The sequence below is a fragment of the Phocoena sinus genome, chromosome 13 (assembly GCF_008692025.1).
Source record: "Phocoena sinus isolate mPhoSin1 chromosome 13, mPhoSin1.pri, whole genome shotgun sequence".
Classification (NCBI taxonomy): domain Eukaryota; kingdom Metazoa; phylum Chordata; class Mammalia; order Artiodactyla; family Phocoenidae; genus Phocoena; species Phocoena sinus.
This window is the reverse complement of record NC_045775.1, coordinates 21,442,928-21,467,475: the sequence shown is the minus strand read 5'-3', so window position 1 is coordinate 21,467,475 and position 24,548 is coordinate 21,442,928. Positions and strand designations below refer to the sequence as shown.

The window sequence follows — 24,548 nt, the reverse complement described above, 5'->3', positions numbered from 1 at the left end:
CTTTCGTTGTTAGTGTACAGGAATGCAAGAAATTTATGTGCATTAATTTTGTATCCTGCAACTTTACCAAATTCATCGATTAGCTCTAGTAGTTTTCTGGTGGCATCTTTAGGATTCTCTATGTACTGTATCATGTCATCTGCAAACAGTGACAGTTTTACTTCTTCTTTTCCAATTTGCATTCCTTTTATTTCTTTTTCTTCTCTGATTGCTGTGGCTAGGACTTCCAAAACTATGTTGAATAATAGTGGCGAGAGTGGACATCCTTGTCGCGTTCCTGATCTTAGAAGAAATGCTTTCAGTTTTTCACCATTGAGAATGATGTTTGCTGTGGGTTTGTCATATATGGCCTTTATTATGTTGAGGTAGGTTCCCTCTATGCCCACTTTCTGGAGAGTTTTTATCATAAATTGGTGTTGAATTTTGTCAAAAGCTTTTTCTGAATCTACTGAGATGATCATATGGTTTTTATTCTTCAATTTGTTAATATGGTGTATCACATTGATTGATTTGCATATATTGAAGACTCCTTGCATCCCTGGGATAAATCCCACTTGATCATGGTGTATGATCATTTTAATGTGTTGTTGAATTCTGTTTGCAAGTATTTTGTTGAGGATTTTTGCATCTATATTCATCAATGATATTGGTCTGTAATTTTCTTTTTTTGTAGTATCTTTGTCTGGTTTTGGTATCAGGGTGATGGTGGCCTCATAGAATGAGTTTGGGAATGTTCCTTCCTCTGCAATTTTTTGGGAGAGTTTGAGAAGGCTGGGTGTTAGCTCTTCTCTAAATGTTTGATACAATTCACCTGTGAACCCATCTGGTCCTGGACTTTTGTTTGTTGGAAGATTTTTAATCACAGTTTCAATTTCATTACTTGTGATTGGTCTGTTCATATTTTCTATTTCTTCCTGGTTCAGTCTTGTAAGGTTATACCTTTCTAAGAATTTGTCCATTTCTTCCAGGTTGTCCATTTTATTGGCATAGAGTTGCTTGTAGTAGTCTCTTAAGATGCTTTGTTTTTCTGCAGTGTCTGTTGTAACTTCTCCTTTTTTCACTTCAATTTTATTGATTTGAGTCCTCTCCCTCTTTTTCTAGATGAGTCTGGCTAAAGGTTTATCAATTTTGTTTACCTTCTTAAAGAACCAGCTTTTAGTTTTATTGATCTTTGCTATTGTTTTCTTGGTTTCTATTTCATTTATTTCTGCTCTGATCTTTATGATTTCTTCCCTTCTACTAACTTTGGTTTTGTTTGTTCTTTCTCTGGTTCCTTTAGATGTAAGGTTAAATTGTTTATTTGAGATTTTTCTTGTTTCTTGAGGTAGGCTTGTATTGCTATAAACTTCTCCTCTTAGAACTCCTTTTGCTGCATCCCATAGGTTTTGGATCATTGTGTTCTCATTGTAATTTGTCTCTAGGTATTTTTTTATTTCCTCTGATTTCTTCAGTGATCTCTTGGTTATTTAGTAACGTATTGATTAGCCTCCATGTGTTTGTGCTTTTTACTTCTTTTTCCCTGTAATTGATTTCTAATCTCATAGCGTTATGGTCAGAAAAGATGCTTGATATGATTTCAGTTTTCTTAAATTTACTGAGGCTTGATTTGTGACCCAATATGTGATCTATCCTGGAGAATGTTCCTTGTGCACTTGAGAAGAAAGTGTAATCTGTTTTTGGATGGAATATCCTATAAATATCAATTAAATCTATCTGGTCTATTGTGTCATTTAAAACTTCTGTTTCCTTATTAATTTTCTGTCTGGATGACCTGTCCATTGGTGTAAGTGAGCTATTAAAGTCCCCCACTGTTACTGTGTTACTGTTGATTTCCTCTTTTATAGCTGTTAGTTGCCTTATGTATTGAGGTGCTCCTATGTTGGGTGCATTTATATTTATAATTGTTATATCTTCTTCTTGGATTGATCCCTTGATCATTATGTAGTGTCCTTCCTTGTCTCTTGTAACATTCTTTATTTTAAAGTCTATTTTATCTGATATGAGTATTGCTACTCCAGCTTTCTTTTGATTTCCATTTGCATGGAATATCTTTCTCCATCCCCTCCTTTTCAGTCTGTATGTGTCCCTAGGTCTGAAGTGTGGGTCTCTTGTACACAGCATATATATGGGTCTTGTTTTTGTATCCATTCAGCCAGTCTGTTTCTTTTGGTTGGAGCATTTAATCCATTCACATTTAAGGTAGTATCAATATGTATGTTCCTATTACCATTTTCTGAATTGTTATGAGTTTGTTTTTGTAGGTCCTTTTCTTCTCTTGTGTTTGCCACTTAGAGAAGTTCCTTTAGCATTTGTTGTAGAGCTGGTTTGATGGTGCTGAATTCTCTTAGCTTTTGCTTGTCTGTAAAGCTTTTGATTTCTCCATCAAATCTGAATGAGTTCCTTGCTGGGTAGAGTAACCTTGGATGTAGGTTCTTCCCTTTCATCACTTTAAATATATCGTGCCACTCCCTTCTGGCTTGTAGAGTTTCTGCTGAGAAATCAGCTGTTAACCTTATGGGAGTTGCCTTGTATGTTATTTGTCATTTTTCCCTTGTTGCTTTCAATAATTTTTCTTTGTCTTTAATTTTTGTCAGTTTGATTAGTATGTGTCTCGGCATGTTTCTCCTGGGGTTTAATCTGCCTGGGACTCTCTGCACTTCCTGGACTTGGGTGGCTATTTCCTTTCCCATGTTAGGGAAGTTTTCGACTATAATCTCTTCAAATATTTTCTCGGGTTCTTTCTCTCTCTTTTCTCTTTCTGGGACCCCTATAATGCGAATGTTGCTGCATTTAATGTTATCCCAGAAGTCTCTTAGGCTGTCTTCATTTCTTTTCATTCTTTTTTTTTTATTCTGTTCTGTGGCAGTGAATTCCACCATTCTGTCTTCCTGATCACTTATCCATTCTTCTGCCTCAGTTATTCTGCTATTGATTCCTTCTAGTGTATTTTTCATTTCAGTTATTGTATTCATCTCTGTTTGTTCTTTAATTCTTCTAGGTCTTTGTTAAACATCTCTTTCATCTTCTTGATCTTTGCCTCCATTCTTTTTCTGAGGTCCTGGATCATCTTCACTATCATTATTCTGAATTCTTTTTCTGGAAGGTTGCCTATCTCCACTTCATTTAGTTGTTTTTCTGGGGTTTTATCTTGTTCCTTCATCTGGTACAAAGTCCTCTGACTTTTCATTATGTCTATATTTCTGTGAATGTGGTTTTTAGTTTCCTGCGGAATTGTAGTTCTTGCTTCTACTGTCTGCCCTCTGGTGGATGAGGCTATCCTAGAAATTTCTTTAGTGAAAGTCTTTTTTTTTTTTTTTTTGAGGTACGTGGGCCTCTCCCGCTGCGGAGCACAGGCTCCGGACGTGCAGGCTCAGTGGCCATGGCTCACGGGCCCAGCCGCTCCGCGGCCTGTGGGATCTTCCCGGACCGGGGCACGAACCCGTGTCCCCTGCATTGGCAGGCAGACTCTGAACCACTGCGCCACCAGGAAAGCCCTAGTGAAAGTCTTTTGATGATAAACGTTCAGGTTTTGATTATCTGAAAATGTTTTTATTTAGAGCTTTGCTCTTGAAAGATACTTGGACTCAGTACTGAATTCTAGATTTTTATTTGACTGTGTTGGGTCTTCGTTGCTGTGCATGGGCTTTCTCTAGTTGCGGCGAGTGGGGGCTACTCTTCGTTGCAGTGCACGGGCCTCTCATTGCAGTGGCTTCTCTTTGTTGCAGAGCATGGGCTCTAGGTGCGTGGGCTGCAGTAGTTGTGGTGCTTGGGCTTCAGTAGTTGTGGCACGTGGACTTCAGTAGTTGTGGCACATGGGCTCAGTAGCTGTGGCTCACAGGCTCTAGAGCGCAGGCTCAGGAGTTGTGGCACGCAGGCTCAGTAGTTGTGGCGCACGGGCTTAGTTGCTCCACGGCATGTGAAATCTTCCCAGACCAGGGCTTGAACCCGTGTCCCCTGCATTGGCAGGCAGATTCTTAACCCCTGCACCACCAGGAAGTCCCCCCTGGTCTAGATTGACAGTTATTTTTTCTTAGCCTTTTGCAAATATTGTCCCATTGATTGACTTCTTTTGTTCTGACAAGATTATTAATAGTCCTTTCTATGTAGGTGATCTGTCTTTTCTCTCTGGTTGCTTTTAAAATCTTTTTTTAGGCATGTTGAAATTTTACCACAGTGTGTCTAGCTATAAATTTCTTTTTATTTATCCTACTTGTTATATATTGGGCTACCTGTAATTGTGAGTACACATATTTCTATCAGTCTTGGAAATTTCCCAACCATAATCTCTTTAAACATTGCTTCTTCTATCATATTCTCCAGTCTCTCCATCGAAACTCTAATTAGATGTATGTTAGATTTCTTGTTCTGTCTTCTGTACCTTTTTAACCTGTCTTTCATATTTCCTTTCTCCTTCTCACTCCATGCTACATTCTGGATAATTTCTTAAGATACATCTTTTAGTTCATTAATTCATTTTCATCATTGTCTAATCTGCTATTTAAACCATCTATTGAGTTTTTTACTTCAAAAATTAAAATTTTCGTAAGGTTTTATTTGGTTCTTTCTCCAACGTGACTGACCATTTTTGATAGTCTCTTGTCCCTTGCTTAATTTTTCATTTCATCTTTTAGGTCTTTTTTTTTTTTTTTTTTTTTTTTTTTTTTGCGGTACGCGGGCCTCTCACCGCTGTGGCCTCTCCCGTTGCGGGGCACAGGCTCCGGCTCAGTGGCCATGGCTCACAGGCCCAGCCACTCCGCGGCATGTGGGATCTTCCCGGACCGGGGCATGAACCCGTGTCCCCTGCATCGGCAGGCGGACTCTCAACCACTGCGCCACCAGGGAAGCCCATCTTTTAGGTCTTTAAACATCTCACACATAATTATTTTATATATCATAACTGTCTTTTTTCATAACTATTGTTTTTGATATCTGAGACCCATGGAGGTCTAAAACTGTTACTTATAGGTATTGTTTACTCATTTAACTTTTTGGTTAACTGTTTGTTAACTTATATTTTGGTAGTTTTTTATTGTGAGCTCATGTTACATTGAATGTAATCTTTTGGAATCCTGAGGGCCTCAAATAGGTATGTTTTCCTCCAGAGATGATTTGTGTTTGCCTCTGCAGGAATCAGGCATATTAATGACCTGTACCCCTTTGGTTCCCTTTACTGAAGAGAGGATCCCCATTATTCTCCTAATACTGTGTTTGCCTTCAGGGCAACTGTATTCTTCCTACTTGCTCACCTTCCATTTTTTCCTGCTCATGTTTTTTCGGTTTTAGCTTACTGACCTCATTCTCTCTTGCTTTCTTTTTGTGGGGACGGGGGGAGGGAGTAGGAAGCATTCCTAGTGGTTTCTTCAGTTGAACCCAGCAATACATTAAGAAGTATGTTCAAGTTGAATTTTAATAGGAGGACCTTTAAGAATACCGAGAAATAGTACTGCTGGCAGTACTGCTGGCCGTAGCAGAAGTGGATGTCACACTTTGTCAACTTATCCCTAGCCATTAGTGCCATCATAGTTATGAGTGTACTTTAACCCAAGGATATTACCATATATAGGGAATTTTTATCTGCCTAAGAGAAACTAAATGTTAGAAAAACAGGGGCCACTGTAATTCCCTCAGTGTACGAGCAGTAGGGTTGAATGAGGGTGGGTCTTTTCTGCAGTTGAGTCAGTGGAAATGCTAACTTGGAATTCTGGTGGGATGGGGGTGTTGAATTTTTACAGGGTGATGTTGTAGGTCTGGAGCGGGGCGGGGGAAAGACCGAGGTGATGGTGACTGAAGGTGTGACTACAGTTGCCTACACACTGGATGAGGGCCTTATTGAGTTTGGAACAGCTATTGATGACGGCAACTACACCAGGTGAGGGGCTAGACTGGTAACCAGCAAGGTGGTGGGAAATTCTGGTTCTGAGGACCTGGGATGGGTAGTAAAACTGACCATGTCTAAAAAGAACGTGGTGTCCTGGGAGGAGATTAGACAAAGAGGACAAACAATTGCCTGCCCCCCTCCTCTCCTGTCCCATCGCTAGTATTCCTCGGTGTCTTCCTGACCCTGGACTCATTCCTTGTGCTTTGCTTCCTTCCCTCTCCAGGGCAGCAGCCTTCTTGGAGACTCTGGAAATGACCCCAGAAACAGAGGCAATGTGGAAAACCTTGAGTAAGCTGTCACTGGAAGCAAGGCAGCTACACATTGCTGAGAGGTGAGTTGGGCTGTAGAACCAAGGTGCCAGGCAGCTAGGAGGGAGGGATGGCCATGCAGGTATCTTCCCCGTGGGCTGCTCCTCCCCAGTGTTAAGGCAGCACTTCCCTTCCCATGCCAACAGATGTCATAGAACCCTTCCGTGGTACAGTTATTCCAAACATCCTCCCATCCTAGATTATGAGCATGTCTTTTATTTATTTTTTTCTAAATTTTTATTGGACTATAGTTGCTTTACAATGTTGTGTTAGTTTCTTGCTGTACAGCAAAGTGAATCAGTCATATATATATATACTCTTTTAGATTTCTTTCCCATTTTGGGTAACCACAGAACATTGAGTAGAGTTCCCTGTGCTATGCAGTAAGTTCTCATTAGTTATCTATTTTATACATAGTAGTGTATATATGTCAGTCCCAATCTCCCAGTTCATCCCACCCTTCCTTCCCCACTTGGTAGTCATAAGTTTGTTCTCTACATCTGTGACTCTATTTCTGCTTTGCAAGTAATTTCATCTCTACCATTTTTCTAGATTCCACATATAAGCAATATTGTACGATATTTGTTTTTCTGAGTTACTTCACATAAGGGTGTGTCTTTTTTTGTTGTCATTCCCCAATCTTGTAACTAGGTGCCCCTTCAAAGTTTTTAATACTCATACCCTACAATCCACGTGTTGATCTGTATATTCCAGGTGTTGTATAGGAGTGTAATTTATAGGACAAACATGGGACTCCAGACTCTCTGATTTCAAATCTTGGCTCCATTTACCAGCTGTGTAACTTGAAAGACATTAACTTAACCTTCCCAAGCCTTGGTTTCTCCATTTGCTCTATGAAATGGGGATGATAACAGAATTTACCTTGCAGGATGGTAAAGAAAAATGGCAGTGGTAGTGGAGAGCAAATAAGAGGACCTGTGTGAAGAGCACAGGTTGGAAGTGCTCTTTAAAGGTCAGCTGCTGCTATTTTGCCGAGGAGTCATCCTTGGTCCCTTTTTTCCCATCCCCTCACAGCTAGACTCTCAGCAAGTCCTAGGGACACTGATCCAGGGTCTTCAAAACATATCCTGAAAATTAATGCACAGAAATCTCTTGCATTCCTATACACTAACAGTGAAAAATCAGAAAGAGAAATTAAGGAAACACTCCCATTTACCACTGCAACAAAAAGAATAAAATACCTAGGAATAAACCTACCTAAGGAGACGAAAGACTTGTATGCAGAAAACTGTAAGACACTGATGAAAGAAATCAAAGAGTATACAAACCGATGGAGAGATATACCATGTTCTTGAATTGGAAGAATCAACATTGTGAAAATGACTATACTACCCAGAGCCATCTACAGATTCAATATAATCCGTATCAAACTACCAATGGCATTTTTCACAGAGCTAGAACAAAAAAATTTACAGTTTGTATGGAAACACAAAAGACCCCAAATAGCCAAAGCAATCTTCAGAAAGAAAAACGGAGCTGGAGAAATCAGGCTCCCTGACCTCAGACTATACTACAAAGTTACAGTAATCAAGACAGTATGGTACTGGCACAGAAACAGAAATATAGATCAGTGGAACAGGATAGAAAGCCCAGAGATAAACCCACACACAAATGGTCACCTTATCTTTGACAAAGGAGGCAAGAATATACAGTGGAGAAAAGACAGTCTCTTCAATAAGTGGTGCTGGGAAAACTTCACAGCTACATGTAAAAGAATGAAATCAGAACACTTCCTAACACCATACACAAAAATAAACTCAAGATAGATTAAAGACCTAAATGTAAGGCCAGACACTATAAAACTCTTAGAGGAAAACTTAGGCAGAACACTCTATGACATAAATCACAGCAAGATCCTTTTTGACCCACCTCCTAGAGAAATGGAAATAAAAACAAAAATAAACAAATGGGACCTAATGAAACTTAAAAGCTTTTGCACAGCAGAGGAAACCGTAAAGAAGACAAAAAGACAACCCTCACAATGGGAGAAAATATTTGTGAACAAAGCAACTGACAAAGGATTAATCTCCAAGATATACAAGCAGCTCATGCAGCTCAATATCAAAAAAACAAACAACCCAATCCAAAAATGGGCAGAAGACCTAAATAGATACTTCTCCAAAGGAGATATACAGATTGCCAACAAACACATGAAAGGATGCTCAACATCACTAATCATTAGAGAAATGCAAATCAAAACCACAATGAGGTATCACCTCACACCAGTCAGAATGGCCATCATCAAAAAATCTAGAAACAATAAATGCTGGAGAACGTGTGGAGAAAAGGGAACCCTCCTGCACTGTTGGTGGGAGTGTAAATTGATACAGTCACTATGGAGAACAGTATGGAGGTTCCTTAAAAAACTAAAAATAGAACTACCCTGCGACCCAGCAATCCCACTACTGGGCATATACCCTGAGAAAACCATAATTCAAAAAGAGTCATGTACCACAATGTTCATTGCAGCTCTATTTACAATAGCCAGGACATGGAAGCAACCTAAATGTCCATCAACAGATGAATGGATAAAGAAGATGTGGCACATATATACGATGGAATATTACTCAGCCATAAAAAGGAATGAAACTGAGTTACCTGTAATGAGGTGGATGGACATAGAGTCTGTCATACAGAGTGAAGTAAGTCAGAAAGAGAAAAACAAACACCCTATGCTAACGCACATATTTGGAATCTAAAAAAAAACAATACTGATGAACCTAGTGGCAGGGCAGGAATAAAGACGCAGAGAATGGACTTGAGGACCCAGGGGTGGGGGAAGGGGAAGCTGGGACAAAGTGAGAGAGTAGCATTGACATAGATACACTACTAAATGTAAAATGGATGGCTAGTGGGAAGCCACAGCATAGCACAGGGAGATCAGCTTGATGCTTTGTGACTACCTAGAGGCTTGGGATAGTGAGGGTGGGGGGGAGGCTCAAAAGAGAGGGGATATGGGGATATATGTATACATATAGCTGATTCACTTTGTTGTACAGAAAAAAGTAACAGCATTGTAAAGCAATTATACTCCAATAAAGATAAAAAAAAGAAAATGCTAACAGATACAAGTATTTTGTACATGTGTACATGCATATATATATATATATATATATATATACACAAAGTCAAATTCTATATGTTAAAAATAAAAAGTGATCCATGTGATTGTAAAAAAAAAAAAAAGTATCCTGAATCTCTTATTTGTTCACCTCTACTGTGTCCACCCTGGAATAGACCACCACCATCTACATGCTGTGTTGCAAAGCCTCTTAATTAGTCTCACTGATACGGTTCTTACACCCCTATGATCCATTCACCCCACAGCAGCTAAGTTTTTAAAAACATAAATTAGATTTATCATTTTCTTGCTCAGAACCTTCCAGTAACTTACTATTGTACTTTGTATAAAACCCAAACTCTTTGCATGTCCTAAGGCCCCTGCTTTCTTCTCATATCGGGTACTTGCCCATTAGTCTCCAGCCGCACTGGCGTCCTTTTGTCCCTTTGAGCGTGCCAAGCTCACTCCTGCCTTAGGGCCTTTACACTAGCTTTTCTTTCTGCCTGGAATAATTTTTCTCCATCTTGTCATGATTGGCTCTTTCTTGTATTAAGGTCTCAGCTCAGATGTCAGCTCCCCAAACAGGTCTTCTCTGGCTACCAACTTAAGGAGTCCCCTTAGTTTTATTTTCCATTCTTTCAAATAATCTTTGTTTATTTGTTTACTAATTGTTTCCACTAGAAAGTAAGTTCCCTAAGAGCTGGGCCCTCATCTGTCTTATCCCTTTTGTGTCCCCAGTGGCAAGAACAGTTTCTGGCATATAATAGATGCTCAGTATATCTACTGAACCAATGAATTAATGATGATTCTATTATAATATTACTGTCATCGCTTCCATACTATAGGTGCTTTTCTGCTTTGGGCCATGTAGCAAAAGCTCGATTCCTACGTGAGACCAATGAGATTGCAGATCAAGTGTCTCGGGAATATGCAAGTATTCTCCTGATTCGTTCAGTCTTTCAAGCTGAGATTTCTCCTGGTACTCAGCCCCACGACTCTTAGCTTTCCAGCCATGGCTAACTTCCTCTACCCTGACCCCCACACCTCTACCTTCAAGTCAGACCATATTGGAATTGCTTGCCAAACCTCGAGCCTCTAAGCCCCATGAAGGTTTTCAGCTTCCTAAGCCTTTTAGCCTCCATGTCTCTCTGGCCACACAGACAGAATGGCTCCTGTGGCACCAACAGAATAAGCAGAACCTCCTTTTTCCCCACAGGGTGGAGAAGGAACAGACTTTTATCAGGTCCGAGCACGTCTAGCCATGCTGGAGAAGAACTACAAGCTGGCCGAAATGATCTTCTTAGAACAGGTAACAGGAACAGAAGAACTGGATGGAAGAGGGGATCAGAGAGGGAAAAATAGAGAGGCAAACTCAGGAGGAATGAGCACGGGTCAGCTGGGCTACCAAAGGTCTGGGGAGAACTTTCAGAAAGGTCTATACAGTTCATTTCACTCCTCCATAATTCCCTTCTCTGTGTTAGTTCTTACAATTACTTCTTTCTTTCATAAAAAGTCTGCTGTCTCCCCGTATACTCCAGAGCCTGTCTCTGCAATTCTTGTGCGTGGAGGTAGATCCAGATTTTGTGAGGCCCAAAGCTTATACAATTTGAGGAGCCCTCTTTAAGAAAAGTTGCTTTGGAAAAAAAAATAATAATAAAAATTAAAAAAAAAAAAAAGTTGCTTTGGAAGGAACCTGTGCAAATAAGGTGCCCTGAAGCTTAAGTTTCTTTTAGTTTCATACTAAATTCACCTCTGCTTGTGTATACGTAAAGGATGAGGCCTTCAGTCCACACAGGCTGGCATCTTAGCTGGGCTGAGGAGAGCTTGCTGATTTCTGATTCTCGTATCTTCCTGGTGTCCCTCTTTCCTCTGCCCGGGTTCCCCTAGAACGCTGTTGAGGAAGCCATGGACATGTACCAGGAGCTACATCGTTGGGACGAATGTATCGCTGTGGCTGAGGCCAAGGTACCAGTTCTGTCTTCCCCACAGTTGTTCAGAACTCACTCCCACCAATATCAGAAACCTCCTCTTGTCAAGGAGACTGTAGGAACTGCAACAGGGCAGGGGCCGGGACCTGATATGGTGAGGAGTTAGGACATTGGTGACTGGGAGGGTTTCTGTTGTTACAGTGGGATTGGAGAAGCCTGGGAAGCAGCAGGGCAGGAGGGATGTGACTCCTGGTCTTCTCTGTTGCGTGTCCAGGGACACCCAGCCCTAGAGAAGCTGCGCCAGGGCTACTACCAGTGGCTGATGGACACACAGCAAGAGGAGCGAGCAGGCGAACTTCGGGAGAGCCAAGGAGACAGGCTAGCAGCCATCAGCCTCTACCTCAAAGCTGGGCTCCCCGCCAAAGCTGCTCGGCTGGTGCTGACCCGAGAGGAACTGCTGGCCACCACAGAGCTGGTAGAGCACATCACTGCAGCCCTTATCAAGAGCGAACTGTATGAAAGGGTATGGCTGGCTTCCTATTCCTGTCCCTTACCCCCAGGGCTCAGTGCCCTTTTCCTACCCAGAGGGGTCTTGGAGCGCATAGCCCTCCCTGACTGGTGGCTGATTCGTCTCCTTTGGGGGCTGATACTTGACTTTTGTGTAGTAAGGGTATCTTTGTAGCAATATGGAATGTGTTAACAGGCAGGTGATCTCTTTGAGAAGATTCGAAATCCACAGCGGGCCCTGGAGTGCTACTGTAAAGGCAACGCGTTCATGAAAGGTACTAGCCACCCACAGCCCATCCCTCAGTGTTGTGGACTGCAGCCCAAACAGTCCCCCACACCTGTTCTGTGCCTCTGCTCAGGCTGACTGTCTTCAGTGCTCCTCCGTCCCTCCACTTCTCACCTGTATTCCACGCCTCATTCCTCTATCTCACTTTTCCTGAAGTCTGAGCTGAGTGCCCTCTCTGTCTCTGGCAGCGGTGGAGCTGGCTCGATTGGCATTCCCAGTGGAGGTGGTGAGACTAGAGGAGGCGTGGGGGGACCACTTGGTGCAGCAGAAGCAGCTTGATGCGGCCATTAATCACTACATTGAAGCCAGGTGTGGTGGTCTGGGGGTGCAAAGGACATTTGGGCATGAGATGAGAGCTGATGGGGAAAGTAAGGGTGCCAGGGCCTTACTAAAATAAGAGAGATCTCAAAATGTAGGTTGGAGTATGCTTGAGGTTTCCCTTCGCCTCCATCTATTTTCCTCTTTCCTCATACATATTTACACCTTTCCCAACTATGCCAGGTGCTCCATTAAGGCAATTGAGGCTGCCCTGGGTGCCCGCCAGTGGAAGAAGGCAATTTATATATTAGATCTACAGGACCAGAACACTGCGTCCAAATACTATCCTCGTGTGGCCCAACACTATGCGTCTCTGCAGGAGTATGAGGTGAGGGAGAGCCCCTTTCTGCAGCCTAAAGCAATGTAGGACAGGATGAGGAGGAGGGAACCCAGAGCAAGAAGTGTTCCAAATCCTTCTTTCTGGGACCCAACAGTGTCACCACCCTGAATGGGAAGAAAGAGGTTTACTTCCCCCATTTCATTCTAACATAACATAGACCCCTCTCCCAGACATATAAAGCAAGTCTCTAGCTCTCTTCCTGTGCAAGCATGAGTGATGCTTCATGGATAACTCCAACATTAGCAGGTGCAAACTAGTATATACAGGACGGATAAACAGCAAGGTCCTACTGTATAGCACAGGGAACTATATTCAATATCCTGTGATAAACCATAATGGAAAAAAATATGAAAAAGAATATATATATACACGTATAACTGAATCACTTTGCTGTACAGCAGAAATCAACACAACATTGTAAATCAACCACACTTCAATAAAAATTTTTTTTAAATTAAAATTTAAAAAAAAGAATAGGGACTTCCCTGGTGGCGCAGTGGTTAAGAACCTACCTGCCAATGCAGGGGACACGGGTTCGATCCCTGGTCTGGGAAGATCCCACATGCCACGGAGCAACTAAGCCTGTGCACCACAACTACTGAGCCTGCGATCTAGAGCCCACGAGCCACAACTACTGAAGCCCCCGCACCTAGAGCCCATGCTCTGCAACAAAAAAAGCCACCGCAATGAGAAGCCCGCACACAGCAATGAAGACCTAACGCAGCCAAAAATAAATTAATTAATTAAAAAAAAAAAGAATAACTCCAACATAGTTACAGTATAGAATTGCCTTGCATTGCAGAAACATGAGGCCCTCTTAAACTCCCACTGTATTGTCCTCATATTGTTTCAGGCTGGTCTTTTTTCAAAACAGTAGAAAGTCTGAAACACCTGTAGTCGTCTTGTCTTCTCTGTGACTATAGGATAATGGTATCCCAGGCTCTGCTCCATCCCCACTGAGGTTTGTTCTTTCCTCCTACAGGCTGCTTTCACTCTGATGCTCTGACCTTTTGCCTCTGCCTGTCTCAACCACAGATTGCTGAGGAGCTCTACACTAAGGGAGACCGGACGAAAGATGCCATAGACATGTACACCCAGGCTGGCCGCTGGGAGCAAGCCCACAAGGTAGGGAATGGGCGGAGTTCATGAGAAAAGAATTCCACCTTTGTGGTTATGTTGCCACTTTCCTTAGTCTCTGATATACCCACTTCGCTGGGTTCCCTGAAAGCTGAGGAAGAGTACCAAAATACAGTCTGGGTAACTTTGATCCCTAGCCACGGGGAAAGGCAAGGATGAAGAGAGGCCCTTGTTCCCAAACCTGCGATTCTGAACACAGCAGATGGGCTTGGGGGCTAGGGAATCTGAAATACCTCGCTGAAGCTCTAGCCACACTGGTAACCATTCTCGCTTCTGCTCCCAGAGCCCAGTGGGTACAGTAGGAGTAAGGTAGTGGGAACAGGTGCCCCCAGCACAGGGTATCTCTGACCCTCCTGCCTTAGCAGAATGTAATTCTTACTCTGCTCATTATGGACTTGGGATTCCCTGAACTGACTAGGAGAGTGACACTAACCAAACGCCTGTGGTTGTTGGGAAGGTTCAGAGTTCCTGAGAAAACAGGCTCCCTTGAAGCCCCACTTCCCTGTGCGCTCTGCATTTCCCTCTGCTTCCCTTGGGAATTGGTGCCTGAAGCTACCCTGGCTCTGTGTGTCCGCACAGCTGGCAATGAAGTGCATGAGACCAGAAGATGTGTCGGTGCTGTACATCACCCAGGCTCAGGAGATGGAGAAGCAGGGCAAGTACCGCGAGGCTGAAAGGTGAGCCGTGGCCCCAGGGGAGGTGTAGCAGGAGATGGGGCTTCAGGGCTAGAGGGAGGGATGGGGTCTGCAGATAACGTGCCCTCTGCCCAGAAGGCAGTGACAGAATCCCTTAGGAACGACTCTAGCAGCAGGAATCTGGGTCTAGGAGGCCGCAGGTATATCTCCTATTCCCAGGCTATATGTGACAGTGGAAGAGCCTGATCTTGCCATCACCATGTTCAAAAAGCACAAGTTATATGATGATATGATCCGCCTAGTAGGGAAGCACCACCCAGATCTCCTCAGCGACACACACCTGCATCTGGGCAAGGTGAGCCCTCCTCCTGCCCCCGCCCATCTCTCCCCCAAACAGGCTCCATCGCCCCCTCTCCCATCCTGATCCACCTCTCCCCAGGAGCTGGAGGCTGAAGGCCGACTACAGGAGGCTGAATATCACTACCTCGAGGCCCAGGAGTGGAAGGCAACAGTGAATATGTACCGGTCCAATGGGCTTTGGGAAGAGGCCTACCGGGTAAGGAGTTCTTACCCTTACTGGATAAGGATGTACAGGGTTCATCCATCCCTCTTTCCCACTCTCAAGTAACTGTCTAATTCTAAACTGGTCATGGGTGTCTTTGAAAAAAGTCCACACCTACGCACAAAATTTCACATACAATTTTAATGGTTTGTGAACGACCTGAAATCCATCCTGGGACCCTAATCAGGTTAATAGACCCTGAAACTTAGCCCTCTTCCTACTGTTCTAGGAGAGGCACCTGATCTTTTTCCAAGCTGAGGTCAGGTCAGAGATGAGAAGGGAGCAGCCATGTACCCCTGTATTGGAGGATTGCCAAGTGGCTTTGCTTTTCAGGTGGCCAAGGCTCACGGAGGAGCTAATGCCCACAAACACGTGGCCTATCTGTGGGCAAAGAGCCTGGGAGGTGAGGCTGCAGTTAGACTGCTCAGTAAGCTGGGACTCCTGGAAGCTGCTCTTGACCATGCTGCTGACAACTGGTGAGGCCCCAAGCCTTCTCTCTGCTGGCCCCATTCCAGACAGAGCCTCTATATAGAGAAAGGAAATTGATGTATAACCGAAAAGCATTTCTAGAGGCTGAAGCAAGAGTGAAGAAATGTGGTCAGGAGAGATCCTTGGACGAACCCGATAGAGAGGCAAGAATGAATTAGTAACTCTGCTCCTGTTCCCCAGGAGGCTCAGAATGGTGTTTAATCTTTGGCTGTTCTAAGGAGAAAGGTGGAAAGAGAACAGCTTTTAAAGCTAAAATGCACTAAGCCAGTAACTTACTTCTGAGTAACGGAAGTGTGATTCCATTAAATGCAAAATGAACTTTTCTTTCTTTTTTTAAATTAAGTTAAATTAAATTAAGTTTAATTAAATAATTTAAATTAAATTATTAATTTTTTGAAGTGTAGTTGATTTATAATATTAGTTTCAGGTGTCCAACATGGTGATTCGATATTTTTATGAGTTATACTCTATTTAAAGTTATTATATTGGCTATATTCCCTGTGCTGTATAGCGTATTCTTGTAGCTTATTTACTTTATACATAGTAGTCTGTACCTCTTAATCTCCTAGCCCTGTCTTGACCTTCCTCCCTTTCCTCTCGCCACTGGTAACCACTAGTTTGTTCTCTATATCTGTGAGTCTGTTTCTGTTTTGTTATATTCATTTGTTTGTTTTGTTTTTTTAGATTTCACATATAAGTGACAACATACAGTATTTGTCTTTCTCTGTCTGACTTATTTCACTAAGCATAATACCCTCCAGGTCCATCCGTGTTGTTGGAAATGGCAAAATTTCATTTTTTATGGTTGAGTAGTATTCCATTGTATGTATGTACCACATCTTCCTTATTCATTTATCTGTTGATGGACACTTAGGTTGCTTCCATATCTTGGCTGTTGTAAATAGTGCTGCTATGAACATTGGGGTGCATGTATCTTTTCTAATTAGTGTTTTTGTTTTCTTCAGATACATACCCAGGAGTGGAATTGTTGGATCATATGGTAGTTCTGTTTTTTAGTTTTTTGAGGAACCTCCATACTCTTTTCCCTATTGGCTGCACCAAATTCCATTTCCACCAACAGTGCACAAGGGTTCTGTTTTCTTCACATCCTCACCCACATTTGCTATTTGTAGACCTTTTTCGTTGATAGACATTCTTACAGGTGCGAGTTGTTATCTCATTATGGTTTTGACTTGCATTTCTCTGATGATTAGATGATTAGAGCATCTTTTCATGTTGACCATCTGTGTATCCTCATTTGAAAAACGTTTATTCAGGCCTTCTGCCCAAAGTGAGCTTTTCTTAAGTAAATGTTAAGAACACCAGTAGTAATCCTGCATTGAGTCAGACTGCTATGGATAGTTTTACTTGTTTTGGGAAGATTATTTTTCTGCTAGTGTAGACGTGGCTCAGGAGGAGGTGGTCAGAGCACCAGGAGTCATTCCTCCCTGTCAGTGCTGTGCTCTCTGTGCTTCTCTATCATTTCATATTGATTGTCTTTCTTAATCTGTGCCTTTTCCTCCCCTCAATCCTTGCCCTCTGTTTTTCTTTTCCCCTTATAAAAGGGAGTATAGAGTAAGCAAACCTTATCTGCACCTTCCATTTCAGCTCCTTTGAATTTGCTTTTGAACTCTCTCGGCTGGCCCTCAAGCACAAAACCCCTGAGATTCATCTCAGATACGCTATGTACCTGGAGGATGAGGTATGGATGTGATTGTTCTCCATTGCTTTTGACTCTGACCACAGAGCCCTCCTTCCCATCCCCTAGCCCACTGCTGCCAGGCATTCAAACCACCTGTCTCATGGCTGCCTGTGATGCCGATCTCTGTCTCATCATGTATGGCTGCCTTTCTCTCCGTCTAGGGAAAATTTGAAGAGGCTGAAGCTGAATTCATCAGGGCTGGTAAACCCAAGGAAGCAGTCCTCATGTGAGTTACCCCATAAATTCCTTAATCCTGTCCTCCCAGACTCAGCCCCAGGATCTTTCATTGTCATCTTCACCTTCATCTAAACCTAGTACCAATAAATCTTATACCCCCTCAGTGACATGGCTTTTTGCCTCTCATCGTGGAGGCCTCATTCCTATACTCAGCCTCCTCTCTGTCCTCATCTGGGAGCAGGTTTGTCCATAACCAGGATTGGGAGGCAGCTCAGCGTGTGGCCGAGGCCCACGACCCTGACAGTGTTGCTGAGGTGCTCGTGGGGCAGGCCCGGGGGGCCTTGGAGGAGAAAGACTTCCAGAAAGCAGAAGGGCTGCTGCTTCGGGCCCAGAGACCAGGCCTGGCCCTCAATTACTATAAGGTGGGTCAGCAGATTCAGGGCCATGAGGGCAGGGTGAGAGGATGTGAGAGCCCACAGAGCACTACACTGAGCCCTGGTACTGAGAATGATACAGGAGGTTAACACTGGGGAGGGGGAAGGAGACAAAGAGGAAGGGGAAGAGAAGTCCAAGGACCTAGGGATCAGTGGGCCATGGCACCTGAGTGGCACTGGAAAGCTGTCATGCCTGCCGCTAACTGTCCTGATACCTGGAAATCTGAGCAGGAGGCTGGACTATGGAGCGATGCCCTGCGGATCTGCAAGGACTACGTGCCTGGCCAGCTGGAGGCACTGCAGGAGGAGTATGAGCGGGAAGCTGCCAAGAAGGGGGCCAGGTGTGAAGCCAGGGGACCCGGAAATGTCGGCAGGGCTGGGGGTGGATGGTCAGAAGGTGTGCACAGAATCGGCCACACTGCCCCTCCCCATTCCTGGTCACGAGCACACTCGTCCGCACAGGGGCATGGAGGGACTGGTGGAGCAAGCGCGACAGTGGGAGCAGGCTGGAGAATACAGCCGTGCAGTCGACTGTTACCTCAAAGTGCGGGATGCAGGAAGCAGCAGCCTGGTAGAGAAGTGCTGGATGAAGGTGAGGCTGCCACACCTGCCTGGCCCTATGCTTCCAGGCCCCCGTTCACATCCAGCATTCCTTCTCAGACATTCATCTTTTTCCTTCTGTGTCTTTTTGTTTTCAATCAGGTAGCAGGTATCTACTGCGTGCTTGCTAGATGCTAGATCCAGAACCTATGAAGGCTATAAAAAGGGATATAACATAGAACCCGGAGAGCCAGAAATTGGGGGAAGGTAGACTAACATGTGGCTCAATTAGTTAATATCGCAACTTAGTGAAGACTGAAGTGGGTGATTCAAGTAGAGTTCAGAGAAGGGTGAGATCTCTGTGGGCTGGGGTAGGGGAGCCCTTGTGAGGGAGGAGGTAGGCTTGGGATCAAAGCTGGAAGGGCAAATCCAGACCCTGGAGCTGGGCCAGATGGAGGCCATGAAAAAAGCAGAGGCCCCTTGTCTACCCAGCAGCTCCTGAAAAGAAGGCTCTAGGAGATTAAGCCAAGCTAATATGTTTCATCAATTCTACGACAGATTCTTGGTGTCTTTGAGAGGGGGATACATGTATCTTTTAATGATGTGCCTTAGATGCAGGGAAATATGGTATTAGGAGTTATGAAGGGGTGAGATGGATCAGCCCCTGGATAAAATGTTGGTGTGCTGATGCCCCTGCAGAATTTCCCTTAGGTTTGTGAGGCCTTGTAATTGAATAGCCCCTAGAAGTTGGAGGGGAAGGAAGTAGAAAGGACTGAGGACTATTTAAGAGAGTTTAACAGGTTTTAATCAAGTATTAAGCATCTTCTGTATCTTCCTCTGGGGCATTGTTTACTTGGGTCTGTTCATGACTGTACCTTCTTCAGATTAGTCAGAGGGTGGCTTCCTGGATGGGAGCACTTTAAGCCTTGAAGGGTTTGGCAGGTAAAGAAAGAGAGGCAAGGGGCTTCCCCGGCGGCCCAATGGTTAAGACTCTGCCTTCCAGTGCAGTAGGTGTGGGTTCGATCCCTGGTCGGGGAACTAAGATCCCACATGCCATGGGGTGTGGCCAAAACCTTAAAAAAAGAAAAAAGAAAGAAAGAAAGAGAGGCAAGAATAGGTGGGGGAAGACCAGGAGGATTAGCATAGACTATAGCTAAACTGGACCGTGTGGAAATTAAAATCTGGTGAGGATGTCAGCATCACAGTGCAAACAGAGTGAACTCATGGAACACTTGGGTTTTTAGAATTACTGAGTTTTAGGGTTAGAAGAGGTCTCCAAGGTCATCTAGACCAACACTGTCCAGTAGAAATATAATGCAGGTCACAAAGGTTTAAGTCATACACGTAATTTTAAAATTTCTAGTAGCCCCACATTCAAATAAGTATAAAGAAACAGGTGAAAATAATTATATTCTGTTTAACCCAATATATCGAAACTATTATTTCAACATGCAATCAATATAAAAATTTATCAAGGTATTCTACATTCCTTTTTTCATACTAAAGTCTTTGAAACATTTAAGGTTACAGCACATCGCAGTTGGTACTGGCCACGTGACTAGTGGCTGCTGTTCTGGACAGTACAAACCTAGACTGACCGTCATTCTTTTTTTTTTTTTAAAGATTCGATAATTTTTTTAAAATTTATTTTTGGCTGCATTGAGTCTTCATTGCTGCACGCGAGCTTTCTCTAGTTGCGGCGAGCGGGGGCTACTCTTTGTTGCGGTGTGTGGGCTTCTCACTGCAGTGGCTTCTCTTGTTGCGGAGCATGGGCTCTAGGCACGCAGGCTTCAGTAGTTGTGGCTCACGGGCTCAGTAGTTGTGGCTCGCAGGCTCAGTAGTTGTGGCGCACAGGCTTAGTTGCTTCGCGGCATGTGGGATCTTCCCGGACCAGGGCTCGAACCCATGTCCCCTGCATTGGCAGGTGGATTCTTTTTTTTTTTTTTTTTTTGCGGTACGCGGGCCTCTCACTGATGCGGCCCCTCCCGCTGTGGAGCACAGGCTCCAGAGGCGCAGGCCCAGCGGCCATGGCTCACGGGCCCGTCCGCTCCACAGCATGTGGGATCTTCCCGGACAGGGGCACGAACCCATGTTCCCTACATCGGCAGGCGGACTCCCAACCACTGCGCCACCAGGGAAGCCCCGGCAGGCGGATTCTTAACCACTGTGCCACCAGGGAAGCCCTGACCATCACTCTTATGGGTGAAGAAACTGAAGCTCAGAAAAGCCTAAAACAAATAGTTGCAGAATGCCCTGGGCTCCGATTTTAGGGGTTCTTTCTCTGTACCATGCTACCAAGATTCTGTTAGGGACAAAGAACTTGAGAAACCAGTTTGTCAAAGGTGACAGGACCAAATGCAGTGATCTCAGACAGCGATGAATGTCTGAAAGAGGATGAGTTGAGAGGAAGAGATAGGTCCTCTATTGAAAGGCTCTGATGGACCATGAGGCAGGATTTGCCCAAGAGGGCGGAAAGTGAGGGAGAGTGCAAGAAAGTTGGCAACTGGAGGGAATAAAACAGAGCAGGTCGAGGACCCCCCAGCAATATTTGTCTCTCCTACCCATTTCTATCTTCTGTTCAACCACTCAGGCAGCTGAACTCTCCATCAAGTTTCTACCTCCCCAACGCAGTCTGGAAGTAGTTCGGGCTGTGGGACCCCAGCTGATTGGAATTGGAAAGCACAGTGCAGTAAGTAGCGTGCTGGGACTGAATAGAAATAGATTGCACAGGGATGGGTGGAAAGGTGACACCTGCACTCAGGAAGCTGTATGAAGTGGTCTCCTGGCAGACATGGCATGCATTTCTGTTTCCCCAGAGTTCACAGAGAGTTCCCAGAGGGGAGACTGGGGAGGGAGGGGAAAGATGATCTCGTCTCTGACTTTCCACTGTGCAGGCTGCAGAGCTCTATCTGAACCTGGACCTAGTCAAGGAAGCGGTCGATGCTTTCATTGAGGGTGAGGAATGGAACAAGGCCAAGCGTGTGGCTAAGGAGTTAGATCCCCGGTAAGTTCATGACCCCTTCTCACTAGAAATTCTCTTTTACTTCCTTTTGTAAAGATTGGGAGAAAGTTCTCATGGGAAGGGTGTGCATCCCAGGACCATGAAGTGCAAGATCTCTGCACATTTTCACAGGTATGAAGACTATGTGGACCAGCATTATAAAGAGTTCCTCAAGAACCAGGGCAAAGTGGACTCGGTGAGATTGGCAGAGTCAGCAGGAGGCAAGCTCAAGAGATTCTCTCTCTCTCTTTCTCCTCGTGTAACTCTCTTTTCAACTGATCCGTAGCTGGTGGGTGTGGATGTGGTGGCTGCTTTGGACCTATATGTGGAGCAGGGCCAGTGGGACAAGTGCATTGAAACAGCTACCAAGCAGGTACTCCTCTCTTCATCCCACTCCCAGCTCTTCTGTGTATTTTTCTGACTCCCCACCTGTCCCAGAGCTGTCTCTCTTACTTCCTCCAAAGCCCAAACCCCAGAGATCCCTAATCAGCGTCAGAGAGCTCAGTCTTCACACTCTGACAGTGGGGTCAGAGGCCTAGCTGGGCCTGGCTTGCATATGCCCTTGGCCACCTAAACAAATCCATGGCCTCAAGTCACCACCCCACCCTCACTGCTTGGTCTTACTGACCCTAACCTCCCCTTGCTTTTCCTGCACCCCTGGAACAGAACTACAAGATTCTGCACAAGTACGTGGCTTTGTATGCGACTCACCTGATCCGAGAGGGTGGCTGTGCCCAGGCACTGGCCCTGTATGTGCAACACGGAGCCCCTGCTAACCCACAGGTATCAGCCAGCTCCTTGGGGTGAACGTTTCCTCAAGGAAATTCTTACCTTCTCCTCAAGAACCACTCACGCCCTCAGGAACTGTTTTCTCAAAGGATTCTTTCATTAGAGATCATCGTCCCCAGAGACCCCACCCAGCCTCTTCAGGAATGTACAGCCTCTCTAGAGGATTCACCTTTGGAAGGAACACCCAACAACCTCCCCGTGCTCTTAGCTAACACGCAGGGAACAGTCTTTCAGAGATGACCCTAGGGCCTTCCTAACTTCCTCCAGAGCGAGCACCGCTCTCCTATCTGAACATCACAGCTCTCTGGACACTGTCACCCCGTTAACAGTATGACGGCACATTCACAGTCCCACATTTGCCCACACCCACAGAGCACCAGATAGGAAGAAATCGCTTTTTCTTGCCCTTCTTCTTCCTCTTCTCTTAAAATACCACTTTCTCCAGCAGCGTCCCATAGCTCCTCTGCACACGCACACATTTACAGCCAGTTTTCCTCTTTGGCCCCACTTCCCCTGACTTTCTCTTCTAGTTGTGCTCTTCTCACTCAGCTCTCCTTCCCCCTCCACCTCCAGAACTTCAACATCTACAGAAGGATCTTCACTGACATGGTGAGCTCCCCTGGGACCAACAGTGCCGAGGCCTATCACAACTGGGCTGACCTTCGGGACGTCCTCTTCAACCTGGTGAGGAAGTCGGGTGGACAGCAGAGCAGAAAGGCTACTCCGCCTGTCCCTGTCCTCGTCTTTTCTTTCACGCACATAAACCTTCACCCTCGGACTCTACCTTCCTCTGTCCAGGTGGCCATCAGTTGACCACTCTGGCCCTGGCACTCCTCTGACCCCTGACCCAGGTTGTACACTCTCCCTGCTCTAGTGTGAAAACTTGGTGAAGTCCAGTGAGGCAAACTCTCCAGCCCATGAGGAGTTCGAGACCATGCTGCTGATCGCTCATTACTATGCCACTCGCTCTGCGGCCCAGAGCATCAAACAGCTGGTGAGACAGAGTGGGGAGGAGCTCTCAGTCTTACAGACACATCTTCAAATGTATGAAGTTGAATGAATTCAAGTTCTGGACGGTCTCAAGCTTGGCCCACTGCTCTCCTAGGTCCAGTTCTCTTGCGCAGATGAAAAAAAACTAAGACCCAGAACTGCATGACCCAGAGCAATTTGATATTGATTGTTGGTCTTCTGGTTCTATGGCTGCCTTAGTTATAAGATCATTGGTCTGGCAGCTCAGTCACACGGTGCCAGGATCATAGTGCTTTGACTTTAATCCATAGGAAACTGTGGCTGCCAGGCTTTCTGTTTCACTCTTACGTCACACCCAGCTACTACCTGCAGACAAGGCCTTCTATGAAGCAGGCATTGCTGCCAAGGTGAGCAATGGGGCCAAGCAAGGGCGGGGCCCAGGAGAGAAGGAAATCAAAAGTTGCGAAGTAGGAAATCCCAGCTGCTCAGGTAGAGCAGAGCTGAGCGTGGGGCTGACGTTATGGAGGAGGTCATTTTCCTGTATCTTCCTGGGTTCTCCCCCCTGCATCCTGGAGACACACAGCCACACCCATCTGCTCACTCCCACTTGCACCTTTTCTCTGGTGCAGGCAGTTGGCTGGGAGAACATGGCTTTCATCTTCCTCAACCGCTTTTTGGATCTGACCGATGTGAGTAGGGCAGTTGTGCCCAGAGGTTGGGAGGTTTTCCCTGTGCCTATCTCATGGCTGCCCACTCTGCCGCAGGCAATTGAAGAAGGGACTCTGGATGCCCTTGACCACTCTGACTTTCAGGATACAGACATTCCCTTTGAGGTGCCACTCCCAGCCAAGCAGCACGTCCCGGTAAGGGCACAGGATTGGAGAACAGGAGGCCTTAGGAGTGTGAGTGCACTAGAAAAGGAGGCCACTTTAGGATGGTCCTCCCAACACTTTGTAATGACATCAGTCAGCAAAGTCTCTGGAAGGGCCTCAGCCGCACTGTTCGTTCAGTGAAAGTAGAAGCAGAGGAAAAAGCTAAGGCTGTGACTGTGACCGCCAATCCAAGGAGGATCGTTTGTGGGTGAAAGGTGGCACACAGGATGACGGCTCAGCAAACCCTCTACCCACCACCTTCCACTTGCCCTGCCCTGCGTGAAGCTGCTCTGTCCTTCCCAGGAGGCTCAGAGAGAAGAGGTTCGAGACTGGGTGCTCACAATCTCAATGGACCAGCGGTTGGAGCAGGTTCTACCTCGGGATGAGCGCGGTGCCTACGAGGCTTCCCTGGTGGCGGCCAGCACTGGAGTTCGGGCACTGCCCTGCCTCATTACAGGTACAGAACCCTACAGCACCCCATATTCTGTGGTGGGTGGAAAGGAGGGAAAAACAGCGGGATCAAGAAACTGTTTTACTGTGATTCAGTAAAGGATGCAGAAGACAAGAACGTCCTACTTTCTACCCCTAAATTGC

General features: G+C 45.1%; 1 protein-coding gene across 1 annotated transcript in view; it reads left to right on the top strand.

Moving 5' to 3' along the window:
• Window positions 1-24,548, top strand: part of IFT172 (intraflagellar transport 172) — a 41,569-nt gene that overhangs the window by 16,508 nt on the left and 513 nt on the right. Inside the window, exons 17-46 of the mRNA XM_032653325.1 lie at window positions 5,733-5,869; window positions 6,102-6,209; window positions 10,114-10,198; window positions 10,485-10,577; window positions 11,156-11,233; window positions 11,471-11,719; window positions 11,900-11,978; window positions 12,178-12,298; window positions 12,491-12,635; window positions 13,683-13,772; window positions 14,364-14,461; window positions 14,639-14,774; window positions 14,859-14,975; window positions 15,315-15,457; window positions 17,079-17,172; window positions 17,334-17,398; window positions 17,591-17,771; window positions 18,015-18,124; window positions 18,246-18,375; window positions 20,914-21,012; window positions 21,218-21,327; window positions 21,457-21,520; window positions 21,611-21,697; window positions 21,991-22,107; window positions 22,687-22,797; window positions 22,988-23,107; window positions 23,394-23,489; window positions 23,712-23,771; window positions 23,847-23,945; window positions 24,258-24,411. Of these exons, the coding sequence (XP_032509216.1) occupies window positions 5,733-5,869; window positions 6,102-6,209; window positions 10,114-10,198; window positions 10,485-10,577; window positions 11,156-11,233; window positions 11,471-11,719; window positions 11,900-11,978; window positions 12,178-12,298; window positions 12,491-12,635; window positions 13,683-13,772; window positions 14,364-14,461; window positions 14,639-14,774; window positions 14,859-14,975; window positions 15,315-15,457; window positions 17,079-17,172; window positions 17,334-17,398; window positions 17,591-17,771; window positions 18,015-18,124; window positions 18,246-18,375; window positions 20,914-21,012; window positions 21,218-21,327; window positions 21,457-21,520; window positions 21,611-21,697; window positions 21,991-22,107; window positions 22,687-22,797; window positions 22,988-23,107; window positions 23,394-23,489; window positions 23,712-23,771; window positions 23,847-23,945; window positions 24,258-24,411 (3,376 nt within the window). The remainder of the gene's footprint in view (window positions 1-5,732; window positions 5,870-6,101; window positions 6,210-10,113; window positions 10,199-10,484; window positions 10,578-11,155; window positions 11,234-11,470; window positions 11,720-11,899; window positions 11,979-12,177; window positions 12,299-12,490; window positions 12,636-13,682; window positions 13,773-14,363; window positions 14,462-14,638; window positions 14,775-14,858; window positions 14,976-15,314; window positions 15,458-17,078; window positions 17,173-17,333; window positions 17,399-17,590; window positions 17,772-18,014; window positions 18,125-18,245; window positions 18,376-20,913; window positions 21,013-21,217; window positions 21,328-21,456; window positions 21,521-21,610; window positions 21,698-21,990; window positions 22,108-22,686; window positions 22,798-22,987; window positions 23,108-23,393; window positions 23,490-23,711; window positions 23,772-23,846; window positions 23,946-24,257; window positions 24,412-24,548) is intronic.